This window comes from Spinacia oleracea, chromosome 3 (genome assembly GCF_020520425.1).
Source record: "Spinacia oleracea cultivar Varoflay chromosome 3, BTI_SOV_V1, whole genome shotgun sequence".
Classification (NCBI taxonomy): Eukaryota; Viridiplantae; Streptophyta; class Magnoliopsida; order Caryophyllales; family Amaranthaceae; genus Spinacia; species Spinacia oleracea.
This window is the reverse complement of record NC_079489.1, coordinates 12,375,171-12,386,029: the sequence shown is the minus strand read 5'-3', so window position 1 is coordinate 12,386,029 and position 10,859 is coordinate 12,375,171. Positions and strand designations below refer to the sequence as shown.

The following is a 10,859-nucleotide window of genomic DNA, read 5'->3' as shown; positions in this document are numbered from 1 at the left end:
AAAATTTTATACCATTTTATATGTTGACCGGCACAAGTATTAATGAATCATATTTGAATTTGATTTAGATATAATAATGATGCAAGTAAGATAGTTGACAAAAAAAATTATATAAAACACTAGTGGGGTGTAAAATTTACCAATAATAATTTTTTTTATGATTTAAGTGGGCTCATCGGAAAGTAAAACAATAATAAATAATTGAGGAGTTGGTGTAAAAGTTAACAAAAATGGAATTGTGACTGGAAAAAAGTACGGTTTGAAGTATTACCGTGACTCCTAAAACTACATAGGGAGTATTTTTTCCGCTAATGTATAATCAGAGACATAAATGATATAAAATGTGCATTGACAAAAGCGTAAAAATTAGAAATTGGAACATAATTATGGAACTAAAGGAGTATTTACTCGGTACTACGTAGTACTCCCTCCGTCCCGTAATACTCGAAACACTTTCCTTATAAGGTCATCCATGATTATTTGCAATGTTTCTAAAAATGGAAACTTTTATTAATATTATATCAATTTCTCACTTTACCCAAGGACCCACCTACATCCATACTCCTAAAAAACATTAAAAAGTTCCACTACCCCCACCCTGAGTTCGGCGAGGCGGCATGCTGTGATGTGTGAGCAAACACATCACAACGCCAAACATGTACTATTTCTTTAAAAAAGAGTATCATTTCATTAAAAAAAAGTACCATTTCGTTAAACAGAGTACATTTCGATAAAAACATGTACCATTTCGTTAAAAATAAAGTTAAAAAGAGCATCATTTCATTAAAAACAAAGTACCATTTCGATTAAAACATGTACCATTTCATTGAACTTTTTTGATGTTATGTTTTTACAAAAATATAACAGATTGCGATTTTTACTTCCTCCACCCTCACCCCTCTACCCCTTTAAAAATTTGACACACATCTCAGTAACTATATTAAAAAAAAATACTCCACTACCAACTACCATCTAATCAAATAATAAGTCAATCACAATGCATTGCCGTTCATTCCGATTCGAATATTCCGGGATGGATAGAGTATGGTTTTTAGACTAAAGAAATGAGACTATTCACGGGTTTTTATTTTTTATTTTTTTAGGGTACTTTTGAGGATTTTATTTAAATGACAATGTCAATCTCCAAACCAATCTCGAAAAATAACGTAGTACGGACAATAACTTATTCTTAGGGTTTGTTTGGTTGACATGAGAATTTAATTCCCATAAGAAGTTGTAATTCAAGGGAAATTAGTTCCCTTGTTAAATTCATGGGAATTTCTCTAAGTTGTTTGGTTGACAATGTGGGAATTAGAAATTCCCATGAATTTTGATTGACCAAGGGGGAGCTAGGTAACTTACTTCCCATGTTTTGTAGGAATTCAAAATTTCCATGAATTCCAACTTCCTTTATTTTTATTTTTTTATGTCAACCAAACAACTAGCCAATCTATAAATTCCCATGAATTTCCACTTCCCCCATTCTTAGATGTCAACCAAACAACCCCTTATATAAATGGGAAATTAATAAAACAATGAATTAAAACAATTTTCAATAACATGAGAAAATGATGGTTCTGGACTAGAATTCGAGACTAGTCCCAACACCACAGTCCAAAGCCCATTTTCACTTTGTGGGCTTGAATTAATTAAAAAAAAAAGGTCCAAAACCATCACTTTCTAGAACTTTTTTAATTACATTTATTTGTTTTTTTTTTCTTTAATCTTTTGTTTGTAGGCCTTGAATAATGAATATCCATCACTTGATCCTTCACTCATTTGTCGCCCATAATAAACCTGTGTTATATCTACTCAAAAACAAATTGTAAATTAGATGCATGTGAGTCACTCGTCCTACAACATTTTCTCCTCAATGTATGGTGCACAATAATTATGGACTATAATTTTTAAACATTTAACTAGTTTTTGATTGCGTTCAAAGAACAGATATTTTATATAATACTTCAGTTGTTTAGCCGTATTTTAAAGTTCTAATTTTACTAACAGCTTGTGATTTTAGTAGGAATATATAATTTAAATAAAGGTGAAATTTAAAAGTTGAAAAGATATATAAATTAAATGGTAAATTAATATTAAGTGTTAGAGAGAGATTGCGTAGAAAAGGTTAAATGAATACCCCGCATATGAATTAAATGATGAATGAGAAAGATGAAGTGGAGGCAATGAAGCCGTAAAATATAACAAACAACAAACAGAAAAAATGAAAAAACAAATTAATGGATAACAAACATTTATGTCAAGACTTAAGATCATATATCCAAGTATAATTTTAACATTTTATTAATTAATGTTTCATGTATTCATTTTAAGTTTTAAACGTTCTACACACGAAGTATATAATTTCGCATTACTCGTAATAAAGAACTGGATTACAAAGTAAAATCGCCACTCAAGATTGTCAATTTGTCTATATTCAATATTTCTACCGTTCTATAAATAATGTAAAGCCTTTGTTCTTTTAAACTAAATTTTCTTTTGTAATTTTGTAGATTTTCAATGAAGTTTAGATTCAATAGGTTCATTTCAGTTTAATCCTACTTCGTGTCTTTGCATAATTCTATTCAATTACGTTCCATCCAAATAAACATGACCAACACAATTAGCATACAAAATTCATAGGGATAACAATGGATGGTGTTTGGTGTTTCGGTGTTTCCACCCTAATTAATTAATATATTTCGTCGGTTTACGTTAAAAAAAAAAACAATGGATCAGACTTAAATCGGAGTTTACTACATCCTAATTATCTGACACGATGATAATGAATCGAACTCAGCTCGAACTTTAATCTACTACGGTACTACCCCTTCTAGGTTTTCAGTACGAAATTTGAAATAATTCCGTAATATTTATTAAACAAGAACAAATATTTATTGTACACATAATGTACAAGTAGCTACCCGCCCACCAATATATAAACACTCGTCCCGTCTCTCTTCTTACGCAACAACGCCAAAAGGTGGCATCAAATTCTTTCATTTTCTCTCTCCTCCCTCCGCATAATCACCCGTTGAACCTCCCATTTTGTGGCTAGAGAGAGAAAAAAAATGGAGGATATAGATGATCTTCCAAAAAACCCAGCAAATTACACTCCTCTCACTCCCCTTTGGTTCTTGGAAAGAGCCGCTACGGTTCACCCCACCAGAACTTCCGTAGTCCATGGCTCTCTACGCTACACGTGGCTTCAGACTTATCATCGCTGCCGTCAATTGGCCTCCGCCCTTTCCCAACGCTCCATTGTTGCTGGTTCTACGGTACACCTCATCCCTTCCCATTTCCCCCCATTTTTGCTATTTTTATTTTTATTTTTACTATTAATAAATAGTCAAAGGATAATTATTAAGTACGAGTTGCCTTTTATTTATTTATTTATTTATTACGTATTATTTAGTTTATGATTCTAGATTAGACCTGGTTATCGGGCGGGGCGGGTCAGGGTCAAAAGAGGGTCGGATATTGAAAGGGTCATTTTTAGCGGGTTGATAATGGGCGGGTCAAAAGCGGGTCGCGGATCAATAGCGGGTCATTAGTGGATGGGTCAATAAACTAGCAATGAAAAATGAAAAACAAAAGAGCCATGTGCAAGTACAAGTAAATACAAAGCTATACACGTAATTTTTTGTATCATTACTATTTTAATTTTCAAAATAATTGTAGTATAAGTTTGATCCTATAATGACTCTGTCCAATGTTCCCAATAAAAGCTCTATTAACTTGACTCTAACCCTATATCTATTGGACTACCCTGTCCAATAACCAGGTCTATTCTAGATCTACTCATTCTCTCTCCTAAAAAAAGCTCAAACCATAACCTCTCCAATGGTGGTTGAAGAAAATCTGCAACTTAAACCACCACATTAGCATCCTCCCCAAATCGGATCTTCATACCTGCATTTATTTCGATTTCAAATGGGTCTGTTGCTATTCTCCATCAATTATTTGGGCATCAATTTCATGGTTATTTTTGTAGTTTGATGTGAATACCATACTCCAAGCTTTTACTGAAATTTCTTGTCGGATTGTAGTCCCAAATAAAGAAACTCATAGTAATTCCGTAATTCATTCATCTCTTTGATTTCCGATCTAATATGCGGTTGGAGCTTCATGTCAAAAACATATTCTGGAATCATGGTGGTATTAAAATTATACTGCTTATACGATGCGTGACATGAAAATGCATCTTTTGGGGTTTTGCGGTAAGAGTTACAGGGTAATACGGAGCTATGGAGGTATAAATTTGATGGAGGAATAAGAAGGAGCTGAAGTGAAAATAATTGGAGGCTAGTTGCTTTTGTCCTCAAATTATGTTCTTTAATTGGAGTAAGTGGTAACTTCATCAGAGTTTTCGATGAATGCCTTTTAAAAAAAATGGCAATTATTTTAATAGATCCAAAATAAAAACTGTTTTATTTTTGGTTTTGAAAAAGTAAAGAAATCAAAACAAAAATCTGTTTCTAGTTTTTTAAAAACATAAAACTCAAAACAGGAATTGATACCGAACGAGCCCTTAGTTTATGATTACGATGATTTATTTTCGGATATTAGTTTAACTTAATTTGTAATTTTTGTTGGGAAATTGAAAATGCATTGATTGAATATACAGCGTCTCATTGTTCATGTGATCATGACACTTACATTTTTCAACGTGTTATGTTCAGCTTAATTTGGCAAGCAATGATTTCGGCATAGCCAAAGTTGATTTTGGCACACCTTCTTTTGTGTCTCACACATAAGTGGTGAGCCAAAATCAATTCTCGACTTTGACTGTACTTGTTGTACTCTTTACTTGTAATCCGTTTCCAAGTTTCGCTTTATGGTATGGGGTGAACTTATCTGAATTTATTTTTCGTGCTATTAGAATAAAGTCAAAGTTGAATGATTGGTCTAGGATTTAAAATTAATATTGAGTTAAGGTTGAAGAAGCTCCCAATTAGTTGTAGATTGTTTTAAGTTTTTTTTATTTCGTATTGACGTGTCATGAGATTATGATAATCATCAATAACTATTGAATTATTGGTTAATGTTTGACTAATGATGCCAGATAAGAAATTTGCCATTGTCAATAATGACAAGCAACTCTAACTCTCCAAGGATAGACTCCACTTCCGGCCGCCATTTAAAGAGTGACTCTTCCTAATTTTCGTGACGGATTTGACCATTACCCCTTATCAAAGTGTAATGGAATATTAGACGATTTTAAATGCAATGATTGCATATACTTTCATCTAAAGTACTACATTGGTTGTTATTCGGATGACTCCGTAAGTTCTAAGCTTTTAGTCAAGTATGATTAACTCTAAATAATTGGCTACATTTGATTGAAGGACGCTTAATTTGTTGTCTAGATAGTTAAAGTTCGATCATAGAGAAATGTTGGCTTGGATGGCATGACAGGATCAAAAGAGTCTGAACTTTGTCTTGAACTGTGAAGATTTAGCCCTTTTTAAGAATCAAGTATATCACAACTAAATGGATTATAGCATAAAAAATGTTGGATTGACTGATACTTCTATGTGTAAAAAGCTCATAATTGATTGATATCGAGATCTTTCCATATAGGAAGTCTTGTACTTATGCAGTTGAATTGGTTTGATACACTTGCTATTGTCTGAAAATTTGGCAGATGTATAAGCTTTGTGATTGTCCATTTTCGATGGAGCCAAAGATTCATTTGTTCTTTTGGCCGTGGAATGTAATGGATTAAATTAAAATGGCTCTTAAAACCTCTTCGTTTCCTTTCCATGAAGTAGAAGATGGTCGTCCCGTTATCGCTTTTGAGTCAATTGAAAACAACCTCTGTGCAGTTGCAGGGGTAAGGTTGCGTACACCCGACCCCCCCTACCCTGCTTCTTGTGGGAGCCTCTTTGAGGCAATGGGGTAATGATAATGAATGATAATGAATGTATTAGCTTTGTGATTAGTAAGAGCCAAGCTCTGTGGCCCCTAGTAATGGTCTGCAAGTTGGAAATCATTCATCCTATTTGAGTTCTTGGCAATGTGTAGCATATTAGACTTGCACAAGGGAGTAATTTATACTTTATAGATATGTACTTGTGTTTATGGTTTGTGTGATAACTACGGAGAATCTGAAGCGAACATATACACAAGTTCATGTTGCTAAATAAACAACAAATCAATTGCATGTAACTTTGAGCCAATCATATATGTCAACAGAGTTTGATCATGTTCTGAATGCATTTAAATTCTTTTTTTGGTTTCCTTCGAGCATTATTTGTTTTTTGACTGCTTAAATCTATCTGAAGACTAGCTGAATATCACTGAATTTGTGTTTCTTTTACCAATAGGTATCAATTATTGCTCCAAATATCCCAGCCATATACGAGGCTCATTTTGGGGTTCCAATGTCAGGAGCTGTGTTGAACACAGTTAATATTCGTCTGAATGCACAGACTATTGCGTTCTTGCTTGGCCATTCTGCATCAGAAGTTGTAATGGTGGACCAAGAATTCTTTACTTTGGCAGAGGAGGCATTAAAAATCGTGGCTGATAAAAGCAAAGGCAACTTCAAGCCACCAATTTTAATTGTCATAGCTGATGAAAGTTGTGATCCTAAAGGACTCCAATATGCATTGAGCAGAGGTGCAATTGAGTATGAAAAGTTCCTGGAGACAGGTGACCCGGAATATGCTTGGCAACCACCAAAAGATGAGTGGCAGAGTATTACACTTGGTTATACTTCTGGTACAACCGCAAGCCCTAAGGGTGTGGTCTTGCATCATCGTGGAGCTTATGTCATGGCCTTGAGTTGTGCTCTAAACTGGGGGATGACCGAGGGTGCTACTTACCTTTGGACTCTACCTATGTTCCATTGTAATGGATGGTGTTACACTTGGACTCTAGCTGCTATGTGTGGTACCAGTATATGTCTTCGGCAGGTAACTCACTTTTCTTTCTTCTGAATAAATTAATACAAACAACCCTCGGTGTTCATTACCGGGTACCCGACTAAACGGGTACCCGTATTTTCGGGTACCCGGAAATGCGGGTAGTTATTTTGTCGGCCCATGACCCGACCCGGAAAAACTAACCGGGTACCCGATTTTTCCGGGTCGGGTCACGGGTACCCGTATTCTTTCATATAAAAAAATTCATAGTTAGTTTCCAAATAATTAATATGTAAATAATATGGTTGTAAACACTAAACAGTATATACATTATATTAAATAAACACGAAAAAATGTTAGCATACTTAGTTTCCAAATCTTAGCATAATTTTTTAGCATTTTCCAAAGAAAAAATAAACACAAAAAAGCGTAAAAAAAGAGAGAGTAGATCGAGTACCGATATACAATCTAATTAATAGAGGAGATGAAGCTCAAAGATGTCTCCTTCTCTGATCTCACTATCTAAATTGTTGTAAATATTCGCTGCTAAATATGCACAGTTTAGAAACCCCTCCCACAATAAAGTTTCCAAACAAAACACTTGCCCAACTATTTGCATTTTAGTGGCAGTGTTAACTAAATATACTTGCATAGATAAACCCAGCTTTTATACTTGCATATAAACACCGGAATCATGAGCTTCTTCCTAGTACCCTTCTCATATCACTCTTCTGATCTGCAGATAGCCAGAATCATGAGCTTCTTCCTAGTATCCTTCTCATATCAATTGGTTTCACAATATCTGAGACTTTAATTGTCGAGATTATGAGAGGATATCAAGGAGGTGAGAAAATGAGAGGCGAGCGGCGGAACAGAACCCTAAAGTTTAAGACTCTAAACTACTCTATAGTAAACTGACTAAACTTTCCCAGGCATAAACTAAACAATTAAACACGCATAATTTTTTTATTTATTTTTAATATATATTTTTTTAACGGGTATTCGGGTACCCATTTAATTAAAAGAGCGGCCCATGCCCCGACCCGGTACCCGGAATATTTATCGGGTCGGGTACCCGGCCCATTTATTTTACAAAAAACAGCAAATTACCCGCTTTATTTGTGCCGGGTCAGCGGGTCACCGGGTCGGGTAATGCGGGTCGGGTATTTTTGAACACCCCTACTGGCCCTACCCCTACCCCCATCTGCCCAGGGGCCATAAAGTTGGAATGGAGCCGCTGCAATGTTGTAGATTTTGACGTTTTTCTAGAAGCTCTATTATACTGATACGAAATGAGAAGCAACTCACATTTGAGTCCATAACCCAGTGACAATATGACCTAGGATATGAAACTTGTCTTCGTTAGGTTGTTTAAACGACCTGTTTTTGGTTCCTTCATTCTCATGGTAAATACTACGGAGTATCCATTTATATAATGGGGTCAAAGTTTTGATTTATTGTGAATTAGCACAAGTTGTTGCAGATAGGATCAAGGGTTAATTGGGATTAAATCCTTTTGTTATTACGTGGGATAATGTTGATATTTTTTCTCATTGATGGTAGTTCATTGCTGGGAGTAAACATTCAGCTTAAGTAGGATTCACTTGACATCTAAGTTGGAATGGCATGTTGTTTTAACGGCATGTTCAATGGAGGAGAAGTTGGAAACTTGCTGTCTAGTCTAGTGTATATTGCTTTGGCAATGCATTCTCTCGATAAGTAATTTCTGTTGTCCTTAGCTTTTGGATCTTATATCTGTACCCGGAGGTCTTGATCTCATTGCTGGTCATTCTCTTCCACTGACTGATTTTCACCTACTCCGTCATCCATGGAAACTTCCGTCACTTTTGAGCTATTAATCCGTATTTGAACTTTCTAAATGCTTTACCAACCGACAGAGTCAAGTAAATGGTGTGATTTTAACCACAACAGACATGCCATTTGGGCTTCTTGGCATTTTAACTGGATATAATGAATAATGAATCAGTTGAAAGCATGTCTTGTTAAGCTTCAATATTTAAAAGTGTAAATTCAGCATGATTTTACATTCCAAAATTCAATATGTGAATGTTACTTTCCTGTTCAGTAACTTGTATCCGTGCCTTACCTATACGCTTCTTCCTGAATTTCTAGGTGAGTGCTAAGGGGGTTTACCAAGCCATAGCCAAACATGGTGTTACTCATTTCTGTGCGGCTCCTGTGGTGCTCAACACTATCGTCAATGCAAAAAAAGAGGACACAGTCCTTCCTCTGCCACATGTTGTGCATGTCATGACAGCTGGCGCTGCTCCGCCTCCTTCTGTGCTCTTTGAGATGTCCCGTCTTGGCTTCCGTGTGGCCCATACATACGGGCTTTCTGAAACTTCCGGGCCCTCTACAATATGTGCCTGGAAACCAGAGTGGGACTCTCTCCCGCCTGAAGAACAAGCCCGGCTTAACGCAAGGCAAGGTGTTAAGTACATTGGTTTGGAAGGCCTTGACGTTGTCAACACTCAAGACATGAAGCCGGTACCTGCTGATGGAAAGACAGTTGGGGAAATTGTTTTCCGAGGGAATGCAGTGATGAAGGGTTATTTAAAGAATCCGAAAGCTAACGAGGAGGCTTTTGCAAATGGGTGGTTCCATTCAGGGGACTTGGCTGTGAAACACCCAGATAACTATATTGAAATCAAAGACAGATCAAAGGACATAATCATATCTGGTGGTGAGAATATTAGTAGTGTGGAAGTAGAAAACATTCTTTACTTCCACCCGGCAATATTGGAGGTATCAGTGGTAGCTAGACCTGATGAGAGGTGGGGTGAGTCCCCTTGTGCATTTGTGACATTGAAACCGGATGTTGATCAATCGGATCAGCAGCGTTTGGCCGAGGAAATAATGAAGTTTTCTCGGGCTAAGATGCCCGCTTACTGGGTTCCAAAATCTGTTGTGTTTGGTCCTTTGCCAAAGACTGCAACTGGAAAGATACAGAAGCATATATTGAGAACGAAAGCTAAAGAGATGGGACCTTTGAAGAAGAGTCGATTGTAAGTATACTGTACACTTGATCTTTGATGTTTTCTGTTGTTTTCATTCCGTTTTCTATAGATTAATTATTGGAATACGTTGAGTAATAAAATATGCTTGCTGTAAAAAGAAAAGAAAAAAAGAGAGAAAAAGCACAAAAGCACAAAAAAGAGGCTTGTCTCTGAAGAGCGTTGTAAAATTTATGTTGAAAACGTTGTTTTTGTTGTGTTGATTGAACAATTTGTATTACACGAATGAATTTGTAATGATAATATTGATGATGGTACGGCAATGGAAAATGAGAAAAGAGTTTCAGTATTTGCAGCATTTAAAGAAGCAAGTAGCAATCTACTTGAGATCGAGGAGCTTTGTTCAAATACATTGCCTTTAAATCATCCATAGTTGTACTAGTGGTAGTTGATGTGCTGTTATTGAACTTACAGTTGCCTTTTCTGTATGATAAGACACCGGAATTAAGATCTTACAGTTCTGTATAGGTTTGGTAGTACATGTTTGGGGTGGTAGTTACACCTTTGAGGCTTTGAATCAATACAACTTAGTTTGCACACAAAGAAAGCCCTTTTTGGTTTTCTGTTAATTGTTTTTCAGCATCTAAACACTCTCCTTTAGGTATTGATTTGTTGAAGGTATTGAGAATTTGTTGCCTGACACTCCTCGAGTCCTCGACCTCCATGTCATTTAAGCAACGTACGGAGTGTACCGGCAGTCAAACTTTGTGTGACAAAAGTCCCAATTATTCATAATTCATAAATGGGAAATGGTAAACCAATGTTACATAGAAAGATAGGTGATCAGCTCCACCTGCTTCCTTAATCCTTATTTCCTTTGGGATACACTGAAAAGTGAAAACACCCTCAGGCAAGCACTACAAGTTTTTAGCAACGGAACTACATTAGATATACACTTTTTTGAAACAACTACTTCTATCTTTTAAAAACATTTTTTTAAAATGAAAAAACTACCTTA

At 35.8% G+C, this 10,859-nt stretch overlaps 1 protein-coding gene across 2 annotated transcripts; it reads left to right on the top strand.

Moving 5' to 3' along the window:
* The first annotated feature begins 2,924 nt into the window (after positions 1-2,924).
* Positions 2,925-10,199, top strand: LOC110774740 (acetate--CoA ligase CCL3). 2 transcript variants are annotated; one of them, XM_021979314.2, is made up of 3 exons: positions 2,925-3,275; positions 6,327-6,917; positions 9,000-10,199. In XM_021979314.2, the coding sequence occupies exons 1-3, from the start codon at positions 3,069-3,071 to the stop codon at positions 9,894-9,896; spliced, it is 1,695 nt and encodes a 564-aa protein (XP_021835006.2). In that variant the 5' UTR covers positions 2,925-3,068; the 3' UTR covers positions 9,897-10,199. The 2 variants fall into 2 exon arrangements, with proteins under 2 accessions (XP_021835006.2, XP_056694689.1); XM_056838711.1 differs by lacking the exon at positions 2,925-3,275 and adding an exon at positions 3,792-3,934.
* Positions 10,200-10,859: the final 660 nt, after the last annotated feature.